At 46.0% G+C, this 13,954-nt stretch overlaps 1 protein-coding gene across 1 annotated transcript in view; it reads right to left on the minus strand.

Annotated features, from left to right (window-relative positions):
* CR1 (complement C3b/C4b receptor 1 (Knops blood group)) overlaps positions 1-13,954 on the minus strand; it is a 99,388-nt gene that overhangs the window by 62,287 nt on the left and 23,147 nt on the right. Inside the window, exons 17-23 of the mRNA XM_053245857.1 lie at positions 13,725-13,919; positions 13,396-13,495; positions 11,451-11,536; positions 9,663-9,854; positions 8,922-9,104; positions 5,944-6,117; positions 4,577-4,759 (exon numbers count right to left, since the gene is read on the minus strand). Coding sequence (XP_053101832.1) covers positions 4,577-4,759; positions 5,944-6,117; positions 8,922-9,104; positions 9,663-9,854; positions 11,451-11,536; positions 13,396-13,495; positions 13,725-13,919 — 1,113 coding nt within the window. The remainder of the gene's footprint in view (positions 1-4,576; positions 4,760-5,943; positions 6,118-8,921; positions 9,105-9,662; positions 9,855-11,450; positions 11,537-13,395; positions 13,496-13,724; positions 13,920-13,954) is intronic.

Genomic DNA, 13,954 nt, shown 5'->3' on the forward strand with positions numbered 1-13,954 from the left:
CCTTCCCTGCCCACCACCCTGCCCCCCCCCCAGTCATGTGAATGACCTCAGTGTCTGTCCTCATCACAAGAGAAAGAAATCCAATGGCACCAAAGAAATCCTTGGGGCCAAAGTCTTACTAGTACATCCTCTGGCACACATTTGCACAGTACAGAGATATGTAATCATAATAAACATAAGAAAATGTGCTGTCAGAGTGATACTGAGCTGTATAGTTGCCATTCAGAGTGCAGCCTTTCAAGCTCATGTTCAAATGTAATTATCACTTTACTGTAGATTGAAATTATACTTTAGACCTTGTTGTTATTTATTATTTATTTGTTTATTACATTTATAAACCGGCCCATCCAAAGGCTGTGGGCGGTGTACAGCAAACTGAAAAAGACATAAAAGCACACACCATTTAAAACACAGTACTAAAAACAATATAAAATTCAAAAACAATTAAAAACAATTTAAAATACCTTAAAAACAATTTAGAAACCTTGGAAGGCCAGGCCAAACAAGTAAGTTTTTAGGGCTCTCTTACAGGCTGACAGCAAGTCTAAACGGTGGATATTTGCCAGGAGTGCATTCCATAGGCCAGGAGCAGCAAAAGAAAAGGCCCAGTTCCGAGTTGCCACCAGACGTACCGGTGGTAACTGGAGATGGAACTCTCCATGTGACCTCAATGAGCGATGAGGATCATACCAAAGAAGGCCTCTCTAAGGTAGCCCAGACCCAAGCCGTTCAGAGCTTTAAAGGTAATAACCAGCATTTTGCATTTCACCCAGAAACATATCAGCAGCCAGTGCAACTGTTACAATACAGGCAGAATACGGTCTCTCTGGGTTACCCCAAAGAACAGTCTGGCTGCCGCATTTTGAACTAACTGAAGTTTCCAGACTACATACAAAGGCAGCCCCACGTAGAGCACATTGCAGTAGTCGACCCTGGAGGTTACCAGCTGATGCACCACTGTACTGAGATCATTCTCTTCAAGGAATGGACGCAGCTGTTGAATCAACCAAAGTTGATAGAAAGCGCTCCTGGCCATAGCCTCCACCTGAGATACCATGGTGAGTCCTGGATCCAAGAGCACTCCCAAGCTGTATACCTCTTCCTTCTGGGGGAGTGTAACCCGATGCAGAACAGGGAGATCTAACTCATCCCTTAAATTCCGATCCCCCACAATGAGCACCTCCGTCTTGCTTGGATTCAGCTTCAATTTGTTATCCCTCATCCAGTCCATTACTGCCCGTAGGCAGGCGTTTAGGGAATGAATGCCATGATGATGATGATGATGATAAGGAGAAATAGATTTGGTTGTCATCACCATACTGATAACACCCTGCACCAAATCTCCTAATGAACCCAACCAGCAGCTTCATGTAAATGTTAAAAAGCATTGGTGACAGAATGGAGCCCTGAGGGACTCCATATAATAGATCCCATTTTAAAGAGGAACTGTCAACAAGCTCCACCATGTGTAATCTCCCTGAGAGATAGGAGCAGAACCACTGCAAAGCAGTGCCTCCTATCCCCAATTCCCCCAGGCTATCCAGAAGGATACCATGGTCGATGGTATCAAACACCACCAAAAGATCCAAAAGAAGCAACAGAGTCACACTCCCTCTGTCGATTCCCTGGTAAAGGTCATCCATCAGGCTGACCAAGACAGACTCAACCCCATAGCCTGCTCTAAAGCCAGTTTGAAATGGGTCTAGATAATTGGTTTCCTCCAAAACTGCCTGGAGCTGGTTAGCTGCCACCACTCTCTCAGTCACCTTGCCCAACCATGGGAGATTGGATTGGCCTATAACTATCCATCACTGAGGGATCTAGGGAAGGCTTCTTAAGAAGTGGTCTAATCGTTGCCTCCTTTAAACAAGGAGGCATCCTACCCTCCCTCAGCGATTAGTTAATGATATTAACTAGGCCATCTCCAACAATTTCCCTGCTAGACAGAAGCAGCCAAGTTGGGCAAGGATCCAGAGAACAAGTGGTAGGCCACACTGCCCCAAGCAGCTTGTCCACATCATCAGGTATCAAAGATTGAAACTGATCCATTCTAATACTGCAAGAGGGATTGCTTGACACCACCTTAATAGACTCTGCAGAAACAATGGAGTCCAAGTCGGCCTGAATACAAGAGATTTTGTCCACAAAGAACCCATTAAAAGCATCGCAGCAGAACAAAGACCCTGGAGATTGGTTTGAATTGGAAGGAGCCTGAATCAAACTCCTCACAACCTGGGCCAGCTCTGCTGGTCGTGAACCTGCAGAAGAAATATGGGCAGACCAGAATTGGTTTTTTGCCGCATGCACAGCCTCCGCATAAATCTTCAAATGGGCTCTATGCTGTGTCCTGTCATGGTCAAGCTGAGTTCTCCTTCACTCGTGTTCCAGTCACCAACCTTGCTGTTTCAGACGCAACAACTCCTCTGTATACCATGGGGCCACTTTTAAAGCAGGTCGGAAGGACCGCTTAGGAGCAATCGTGTCTATTGCCCTGATGAGTTCCCTATTCCAGGTTCCCACCAGGGCATCGACAGAATCACTAGCAGGACCAACATTAAAAACCTCCAAGGCTTTTTGGAATCCTACTGGGTCCAGCAGCCACCTCAGGCAGACCTTCTTAATACGTCCTCTACTCCTGCAGGGCTCGGTTGTGGATGTGAAACCAACCTTAACCAGGTAGTAGTCCGTCCATGACAATGGGGAAACCACAGGATCCCGCACCCACAGAATACCTCCCTGATCTGAACAAAAGAGTAAATCGAGTGTGTGGTCAGCAACATGAGTTAGTCCTGAAACTAGTTGGGATAGGCCCACAGTTGTCATGGCCGCTATGAACTCCTGAGCCACACCAGACAAATCAGCCTCACAATGGATACTGAAGTCTCCCAGCACTAAAAGTCTGGGTGACTCCAACACCAACTCCGAGACCAGCTCCGTCAGCTCAGTTAGGGAGTCGGGCAGCGGGGTGGACAGTACACCAACAGAATCCCCAATCTATCCCTAGCTGTCAGTCTCAGAAAGACACACTCAATATAAGTCAACTGTCACACAGGGGTCCTGGTAAGGGAAATGGTATCCTTATGGACCACAGCCACTCCACCCCCCGCTCACTTCCCCTAGCCAGCTCCACAACAGAGTAGCATGGTGGAAGAAGCTGGGCCCAAATTGGGCCACTAGCCTCCCCGCCCAGGTCTCAGTTATACAAGCCAGGTTGGTTCCGTCATCCATGATCAAGTCATGGATGATTTTGGTCTTATTCTGAACCAACCTGGCCTTGCAAAGAAGCAAGGCCGGGTTCTGTGGGAAGTTGGAACTGCTCCCCGAGGCCAGAGAGCTGACAGGGCAGCTGGAAGTGGAAACAGTTACTAAATTTCTAGTCTCTCTTCCCCTGTAATGGCCATCTGCTCTGCCAGTGCCAATTCTTCTATTCCCCACCACAACAGTAATAGCTGCCCCAGACCTGCTGGACGCACCCCCTGCATCACTCTGCCTAAGAGAACCCAAGCACATGACAACAAAAGGCCTGGCACAACCCAATAAAAGGAGGACTAATAATATTCAACACAGACCTCCTACCCCACCTTAATATAACTTCCCCCCTCCCCAACCCCAGTCCCACCCTGAAGGCCTGGCGCCAAAGGCCATACTCCTTTGGTGGTCAGCTTTGGCGGCCGCCTACAGCCGGTCCGCTGGCTCCACCATTGGCTATGCCTCTGGTGTGCCTTCCTCCAATATATGCTACCAAGGCCTCCAGAAATCTCCCCTCTCATGAGAGTTCTCTGGTCCTTAGAGACATGTGGAACAAGTCAAGCACTCAGGTTGAAGGCACAGGTGGAATAGGGCAGCAATTAGGCTGCCACAAGCTGGTTCTTCCGAAGGTCTGGGGCTGCAAAAACAAACCTCCTCAGCCAGGACAGAAATGTGCAGGCAGGGTGAGATGGCTGTTGTTCATCAGGAGAGGTCAGGGAGCTAACAGAATCTACCCCACTTCTTCTCTTCACCCTCTCTGACCTCCCTGTTCTCCCTTTCTTAAGGTTTGTACTTAAACAGTGTTTGCAAATGAATCATAAAATAAAGTACAAAATGAATATTTGTACTTAAACAGGGATTGAACAGCAATTGCAAATGAATGTATACAATCAGCTTTAAACTGCATAATGTAGGTCACGGGGGAGAGGATTGTGGTGCAGATTCATTTTCTTAAACCAAAATCATAATGTAAATTTTGAATTTCAGCTTTTCTCTCTAGGATACCAAAAAACCCTGAAAAGATAACTGTCTTGTGGAGTTATTCACTATTGGTTATGGTGCTAGAGATACCCACTCTTCACTGGTTCCCGTTTGATCTTGTGTCTCCCAAGGGACACTTCCAATGTTCAATTATACCATGCAGGAGTGTATTCTATAGGAAAATGTTTCATAAGTATCCTATTCCAGTGTAGGAAGTCTACTATCTGAAGCAGTCTTAACTTGCCTGGAAGGATAGTTTTCAATGGAGAAGGGAGAAACCTCTGTGGATTATCTTTCTAAATTGGGTAACTTGCATTTTTAGAATCAAAATAGACCAGTAATTTACCTTCACAGCGAGGGGCTGGGGATGACCATGTGCCAGATGCTGTGCAATAGATCACTGCCTGTCCAATAAGGACGTAGCCAGGCTCACATGTGTAGTTCACAGTCATTCCATCAGTAAATACTGCTTTTTCCTGGTTGCTGTGAATCCCATTTTGGATGTATGGTAGTGCCTGGCATTTCACCACTGAAAAATAAGAGAGAAGCTTGCTATGGATAAGTAAATGATAAAACACAAAATTCCAGCCCCTTCTGAACTAATGCAGGACACACAGAGCAAATGAATCATGTGTGCAGCTGCTGCAGCCCAAACTAACGCAGCAGAGGTTCCTGTGCTCAGAGGAGACAATGACTATTTTCAATGACCTTCTCTTCCTCCTGAAGTGCTCTGTAGAACCCTGACCTTCAGGGTTTCACAGGGCGTTTCAGGGGAAAGGGGAGGTAGGCAAAAATCCACCCCTCTCCCATGTTCCATTCTGGACTGGGATTCCGACAGGACTGCAACAACTGCACACACCCTTCTTTGGTGCACATGTGATGCATTAGGCACGATGTTGGCCACTTTTTGCATACTGAGATACTATTGAAATAATTCAGATCTCCAACATTTGGCACTTTCCAGACTAGCTGCTCATCAGCAGCAAAATGCCTCTGTTCAGGCAAGTCACATTTGAAACATAAACAACAGGGGGAACAGTCCCAGTCTATATTGCAGCGATTAAATTCAAAACAAGGCATTGGAAATGTGAATGGTACCCAGCTGTCCGCATAGGAACTGCAGTGCCATGACACAGGAAGTGTGGAAGCACACCTCCGAGATATGTCCTGATCCCGTTGTAGGGTCTAGTCTGAAAAGCGGCCTTCTGTGTTTGGAAAAACTCAGAAAAATACACAGACTGCCAATCAAATCAGTTCCAAACATTCCCCTAATCTTGAGTGAAATGTTACAAATATGGAAACCCTTCAGGCTTTGCATGAATTGACAAATATGTTGTGGTTGCCATCTCCATTCAGAGTGTCCAAAGTAACTACAAATTCGATGATGTTTACCAGCAAGCAAAATTGACATGGAGCCAAGATAAGGGCTGGGTTCTAAAATTCAAATTAGTTCAAATTAAATTAATTTGAATCAAAGTTCAAAGACAGTGCACGCCATTGCAAACCTGCCTCTGATGTGCAATAGCAATCCAACCAAATAATGACAGACTATTTTAAGATTTATTTCAACTGACGACAACCCTAGAAGCTTATTACCTGTGGCAAACATTGACTCATATCTGAAACTCTCCAAGGAAATTCCAAGCACATATAATAAGAATCTCTGCTCAGCACAACGAGAAAAAATCCAGCCAAGGTCCTTTGGATACATACCCCGGACACAGATGGGCACAGGAGGGTTCCATGTGCTGTCAGATTGGCACTGGATTGTATGGTTGCCTTTCAGGATGTAGCCATGGTCACATTCAAATGTAATTCTGTCCCCAAGTTTAATCGGTGCTTGAGATCTTGCTATTCTTCCATTCTGAATTTCTGGGCTTATACAAACTGCAAATCAAAGGATAAAGTCAACATTAGACTCCTTTGGATAGGTTCACACAATTATTTTAATGTCAGTTTACCTCCCACAGAGTGTGTTGTGGGAATTCGGGAAAATCTCAACTATGTCAACTTGCCAGCATGCGAAACCAAAATGAAGCCAAGATTGGTGATCTTAGATTTGAACTTGGCTCACCAATCTCGGCGCCATGTCAGTTTCACATGCTGGCAAGCGGGCATTGCCAAGATTTTCCCGAGTTTGCACAATGTGCTCCATGGACAGACATGCACTTCCTATTAAAACTGTGCTCATAATCCACTTAGATTGGAGTATGTTTAGAGAGTTAATATAGTGTATACAGAAACCTACTGTCATTGCAGGAGCCAGTTCTGGGAGGATGAGGAGCCAAATGACATTCCACCCACCCAGGCAGATAAGAGGAGTGGGCTGTGTGACCTCTCCCTCTGCAGCCACCAGCCAGGTGAAATGGCTGCACATGAGGTTTGGCTCCCCCATGAAGCAAACTGAGGCAATCACCTCAGGCAGTACTTTTGGCGCCCTGTTGCTCCCCTAGCAGAGGCTCGCTGGCCCACCACTGCCTCCTATGCCCGGCACTGCCCTCTTCCTCCTCACTGCCAGCTGGGTCACACCCTGCAGGACGCACCACGAACCCGCCTTCAGCAGCAGCTGCTGCTGGTTTCTCTGATGCTGCTGCCAAGTCAGGAGCAGCAATTCCTTCCCTCCCTCCCTCCCTCCCTCACCCACCACCTCTGGATGTCATGCTAAACTGTGGGTCCGATGGACCTGCAGTTCCGTGCCCCCCCCACCTGCATTCAGATGAAATGGAGAGCTGCCTCTCTGCAGTCAAGCTGACTGAAGAGGAGGACAAACTGGCTGCTGGGGCTTCCTTCTTTAATGAAGGGCAGCCCTGGCAGCCAATGGCAGCTGGAGTGAGGGAGGAGCTTTCTCCCTCAACTCCAGTTCCATGAGGGCAAAGCTGCGGTGAGAGCATTCAGATGTAACACTGGCGCCACAGAAATGGAGATTACAGTGGTGAAACTCCACTCTGAACCAAAGCTTCTGATTGGAGTCCAGGGAGGGAAACTGCGGGTCCCTTTCTGCCGTAAATTCCAGTTGCCCACATTCAGATGGCTAAGGGAACTGGAGGTGAAGGGGCCTCCGGTTTCCTGTTATGTCCAAATTTGGCCACTGTCTCCCTGTCCCTCCAGCACCATGCAGGAGGCAAGTGGAGACAGCAAGAGAAGGACAGAGCTGCTCTTGCTACTGCTGACAGCAGCAGCAATGGAGAGCTCAAGGAGCTGCCACTGCTGCTGAAGGCATGCTGCATGCTGCCACCCACAAGCTACGCCCCAGCCACTGAGGTTGGCAGCACGGAGGAAGAGATTATGGTACCTGGGCATGGGCAGCAGGGATGGAGCCAGCAAGAGGTGGACTGAGGTCAGAACAGGGTCGCACCCAGGGATAGGCCCTGTGACAGAGGCAGGCTGGATTGTTGTCATTTGTTGTGAATGCAATGAGCCAACACTGCTGCAAATGGATGCCCATTTATATAAGATGTGAGAATTCCCAGCACTTCCAAATGAGTTCCAGTGCCCTTATTCCTTTGCAAAAAGCTCCATAGTGCTTATGCATTGGAGTATACGCTTTCTTCATAGCACTTATTCATCACAAGTATGATTTGTGAAGACCAAGCATGCAACTCTGCAAGGCTACATTTTATTGTAAGCAAAACTTGATTATAAGCAACCCATCCTTAGTGGTTTATGGACTGCAATGCTAGGAGAGAAACTTTTATTACCAGAACATACATGATACACTTTAGGAGGAACAGAAACAAGGAGGATACTTCTTGGGAATCTGTTGGAGCTTTCCCAGACAGCAGATTTTCCGCGAGGCTTTACTGTGAGTTTGAAGTGCCCCCCCCAACCGACACAAAAAGTGGATTTTTTAACACTGGATAAAAATCAGGTTACACGCCAAAATGTGATGAATTGTGTGTGAAGCACTCCCTGATAGCTTGCAGGGACTTTGGGGTAAATTTGGCCGATATACGCATGCACACCTCCATTCCGGAGGAGATGCGAACTAAAAGCTGGGAATGAAAAACTTCCCGGCCATGTCAAAGAAAGAACCCAATCTCTTGCCTACAGTTATAAGCCCTCACAACAGCAATACAGTAAGCATAGCAGGAGGAGGAGGAGGAGGAGGAGGAGGAACATCAGAGAGATGGGAAGAGGCTCTAACATGATATGCCCCCAGCACCTCCCTTAACTGTCCCACTACCATTGCGTTGTATCGAATTGAATAATCCTGGTAAGCCACCCTGGGGTTCCTTTTGATTGAAAAGCAGGCATACAGTACACATTGTTTAACTCAATCAATCAATCAATCAATCAATCAATCCAAAAAGAAATAAATATTCCCTTAAAGGGAATATTTATTCCTATCATAATTAAAAGGCATACAACTGAAACTGAAATAAATCCTAATTCTAAAATACACTCCCCGAAAAGACATTTCTATATTTAACTTTATAATCTACTAACCCCTAGTTCCATAGTACAGGAACCACCATTTAATTTATTTTTTTAATACTGCTTTTCTGTTTTATAGAACCAAAATATATAGAATTTATAACACCATTAAAAAATTAGTCTCCCAATATCCAGTAGGGAACAGGATTGCTAATCTTGGAACAGTTTTATGAGTCAAGAAGAGCTGTTCTCTGAAAGGGAACACTGTTTGCAAGTGAAGAATCTCATATATATGGAGGCTTCATTTTGGTACTTGCCCCGTTCACAACGAGGTGGAGGTGGGTCCCATGTGCCATCCACTTGGCAATCAATCTCTCTCGAGCCAGCTAGTACGTGGCCAGCACTGCAGTCAAATGTCACTCTGTGGTTATATGTGTATTTGCCAGAATCACCGGCCATTATTTTTCCGTTCTCAACTTTAGGCGGTGGACACCGAGCCACTGAAAGAAGATAAATTTTAATACCCACAGGGAAGTGAAGGGATGAAGAAATGAAATATGGCTGTTTTCTTTGTATTTGTGCTGTTAGCTGGCATAGGGTTTGGTAGTTGGGAGTACAGATAGCTGATGGCTCTTCCTGTTAGGCAATATTAGATAGGTCCTCAGCAAGATTCTGAAAAATGCACAGGCTTGTGGGCCAACAACCTAAGATGAACATGTGAAAGTTATACCACCACAATATGCATGACCAGTCCACACTCCCATGATCCTTCCCATCCTTGGTAGTACAAATAGCTAATGGTTCTTCCTGTTGGGCAATGTCAAAATAGGTGTTTGCCAAGACTGCAATGAATGCCCATGCTTGTGGGCTACCTCTACAACAGGGATTCTCAACGTGTGGGTCCCCAGATTTAATTGGACTTCAACTCCCATAATTCCCAACCAAAGGCCACTGGGGCTGGTGATTATGGGAGTTGAAGTCCGATAACATCTGTGGACCCACACGTTGAGAAACCCTGCTCTACAAGAAGAACCAAGAAGAATATGTGAAAGCCACACCTCCGCAATATGCACGGCCACTCCACACTCCATTGATCGCATCCTTCGTAGTACAGTGAATGGAGGCATTTCCAACAAGAGGGAAGCCTTTTTCACAGGTGTAAGTCACAGAATCCCCATACGTGAAGTCATCTATGTGTGTCCCGGTGCGCCTGCCATGGGGGATATCTGGTGGTGGGAAACATGGAATACCTGGAGAGAGGAAAGAGGTATTCATTATTTATTATTATTTATTTCTTGTTTACACTGTCAGACAGGTGTTACTGACTGGTTTGCTTCATCCAGACATCGAGTCCTTCCCAAGGACCTGGGATGGCTGAATTTTATTATCAGTATTGTTGTTATTATTATAGATATCATTGCAAAATATAGGCCGTTCCCAGTAAAGTTGCTTTTTGTAATTGGCTGGTGGTGATTTCTGTGGCCCCTATGGCGTTGAGGTGCTCCAAAAGTTGTTTTGGAATTGCACCTAGGGGACGCCAATTACTGCTGGGATTATTTTGGTCTTCTTCTGCCACAGAAGAAGCCACAGCCTTCCCCACAGAGCCGGCAGGGAAAATGTGGTGGGAGGGGTGAGTGCACCCTCCCCCACCCTTAAGGGAACACCCCCACCACTGCCGAAATGTGGTGGAGCCATTTCAGACCCAAGCCTATTCTGAACTAAGTTCTATCAAACTATGTGATTTGACTGACAGATTTTGAAAAATAGGTCTGTTAGGGCCTGCCTGACTTATTGACTGACTCAGCTGATGTGAGATGCCTGCCTTAGAGGCTAACTCGCAGAGCAAAAGAGCAGCCTAACAGTACTCCCCAACCAACTGCAATGGTGCCACAGGAAAGTGATCATTTTTTATGCCCTCTGCTTCCTCAAAAAAGTTGCTGAGGGCTGCCAACCAATTTTGGGTGGCACAAAGGACTTCTTGGGCATGGGGATGGCATTACACACTGCTGCTTCCCCATTGTACAAGAGCAATTAAATGCTACATAGGGTATAAGAGGCAAATGAGCACTGCATGAATAGTGCAACATGCTCATTAGCCATTGCCCAGCATTCATTACATACAGGTAAATTTTCTGCAAATGATGTTAATTGTATGTAGGTTAAGCACAAAGGTACAGCCAATGAAGCTTATTATTATTAGTTCAGTTCCATATTTTGCCACAGACTTAGAGCCCTTTCCCACAAGCAGAAAGAAGAGCTTGAGGGTGGGCTCCGGGGGAGGTGGGTTAAACCTACCTTCCCCGCAGGACGATCAATCTGCCAATCCTGGGCACGCTTCCCACATGCACAGACAATTCCCCGCTGGCCCAGGCAGAGGGGAGGGTTGGGGCGGCTGGGATGTGTCATCTTGGCCCCCAGAGTGCCCATAATGGACCGTCCAAGTGCACAGTGCATCATGGTGATCTCCCTTCCCCTCCCTAAGCTCTCTGCAGTTTGTCAGCCGCAGAAGACTCACAATCAGAAATATGAGGTGAGGAGAGTGCTCACTCTCCTAACCTTGTTGTAAAAGGAGGCATGGTAAGCGGCTTTGCCCCTGTAGTGCCGCTGGGAGTGGCCCAATCCCAGCAGTTCACACATGTGTGCAAACTGCTTCCTTAGCCCAGTTTTTGCACGAGTGTACGAATACCCTCTTAGTGTGACACTGTTCTATGATGCGGCTGGACTAGACTCAATTATTAATTTGTTCTTGTCTTTACCAGTGTTCATGGAACACTGCAATTGCACTGGCCAGGAACCATACTGGAACCATGTCTGGATACTTAGAAGTAAAGATGGATCCTACTTACGCTGACAGAGGGGAATGTCACCACTCCAAACGACTCTTCGGCCAAGTATCACACATTGTCGGTAAGACTGACCAATTAGCCTGTGCCTGTTTTGAGAAGGAAGTAATTATGGATTGTTACCTTCTTGCCTTTATTTACTGAGATGAGCAGTACTGAGAAGTTAGGAATCTGAATGTACATTCATTTTAAAAAGAATCTGTCCACAGTAAACAAGACTCTTCTTTAAGCAAAACAGGGTATAGTGTTTCCACGTACAGTGTGAACCAAGTCTATGCTTCTTAGCTGTGCACCCTGCTGTTCCTGGATATGGAGTTTATCTGCAAAGATGAGCACTAACATTGGGGACAGATTCTCCCCATGAGGTAGAATGCTGATTTGCTAGAAAATATATGAAACTCTGGGCACCATACAGACTACTTAGTCATTACTAAGCACCATTGAAATAAATGAGATGTTAGTCATCAGGACTAACTTAAATCCCATTAAGCTCAACAGGATTTAGTTAGTCATGACAACGTCTGCAGGGCTGCCCACTGTACTCAGTTTAGATAACAGTGGAACAGGGCTAACCAAACTGTATTTTGACAGACTGCACATGTAGACATATCATTGGTCAGCCAGGATTCCACCGATATCAGTTCCAATATCCAGTTCTTGGTGCCCAGATTCTTACTTAGGAACATAGGAAGCTGCCATATACTGAGTCAGACCATTGGTCCATCTAATTCAGTATTGTCTACACAGACTGGAAGTGGCTTCTCCAAGGTTGCCGGCAGGAATCTCTCTCAGCCCTATCTTGGAGAAGCCAGGGAGGGAACTTGGAACCTAGATGCTCTTCCCAGAATGGCTCCATCTCCTGAGGGGTATATCTCACAGTGCTCACACATCAATTCTCCCATTCATATGCAACCACGGCAGACCCTGCTTAGCTAAGGGGACAAGTCATGCTTGTTACCACAAGACCAGCTTCATGTCCCAGTTAGTTGATATCCTGTGTGCAAGCAAGTAAAACCTATTTTGGGACTATGTAGATGTGGTTTTACAAGTCCTGTGCAAAGTAGCAGAGGTCCACCTCTATCATTCCTATCACTTGAACGAGAAGGTAAAATAACCCTGATCTATGGGTCCCAGAAGGGAAGGAATAAGTCACGTACTATGTTATTTCACACTACAGTGCAATCCTATTCATATTTAGTAGGGCAGGAGTGAATCCCATTGAACTCTCTTTAATTACCATCTGAATAAATAAGTCTTGGATAAATCTTTAAGAATAGTTATTCCCCAAGGCTACCAACTCTTGCTTCGCTTTGCATAACTAACTTAATAATATGTAGAAATGACCCTGCCAAACCTTTTGTGCCTCAGAGATTAAATATTGGGAAAATCTTTACTAGACAATGAGGTCATCTACAAAACCAAAAACATAGGTTTGGGAGGGTGGGGAGGCAGGATTATATTTACCTTCCCAAATGAGGACAACAACATGACTACTTCGCTGCACGGTTAACCCACATGATCACCGCTGCAGTGAGTGGCATGGCAACACAGAGCTGGTAAGAGCAGGACCAGGCCTCAATGAATCCCATTATGAATTGCACTGCTCATGCAGTGCATTGCGGGAATGCTGGCTGCCGTGATGCTCCTTCATCACAGCTCTATGGTTTAGCAGGCTGCTGGTGGCTGCTGGGAGCCCACTCACCCACATGACTGGGCAGTGGTCTAGGAAGCACACTCATGTCATCCTACCTCACTTTTAGCCTGGGTTAAGAACCTGGGCTACCTGGTGAGGCAATGCGGTGCTCTACCAGCCTTACCCAGGTAGGGCAGTGCAAGCCTGGGTAGGACAGGTCGTGTGAACAGCCCCATTTTCTACTTAACCTGTCAAAGACAGGGAAGCCCAAAGAGAAAAAATGCTGGGACCTTTCTTGGTGTACCTGATACTTACCCTTGCTCACAGGTATAATTTATGGTAGAACCAAACAGGAGATCGTCTGGTACAATCAACCGGCCATTTTCTGGTTCACTTGGATGACCACATGATTTTCCTAGCAGAAAAATAAGGCAAATGTTAATTTCCCTTTTTCTATCAAAAAGATATAAAAGGAGCAAACACACACAACGACATCCACAATGTCTGAATTACATGATAGGATTCACTACCTCTACATTAAAGCCATTGAGAAAATTTGGGTCACACCCAATATCCTTGATTCAAATACTGTTCCATTCTTTTTCTCTCTCTTTTATCTGGGACAAAAATGTCATGGGACTCACTTTTGCAGAACTCCTGAACTTCTGACCATTCCTGGCTGCTAAGGCATGTGATCGAGGCCTTCAATCCAGGATGCTTAGCATAGCCAGGCCTGCACACATACTTCACAGTCGAGCCAACAGGAAAGGAAGGTTTTTCTTTATACTCATCGGCCAGCTCAGCGAAGCTTAATCTAGTTGGAGGGCCACAGCTACTCGCTGATAAAGAAAAAGAGAGAGGAGAAAAATTAGAA

The sequence above is a fragment of the Hemicordylus capensis genome, chromosome 4, assembly GCF_027244095.1.
Source record: "Hemicordylus capensis ecotype Gifberg chromosome 4, rHemCap1.1.pri, whole genome shotgun sequence".
NCBI lineage: Eukaryota > Metazoa > Chordata > Lepidosauria > Squamata > Cordylidae > Hemicordylus > Hemicordylus capensis.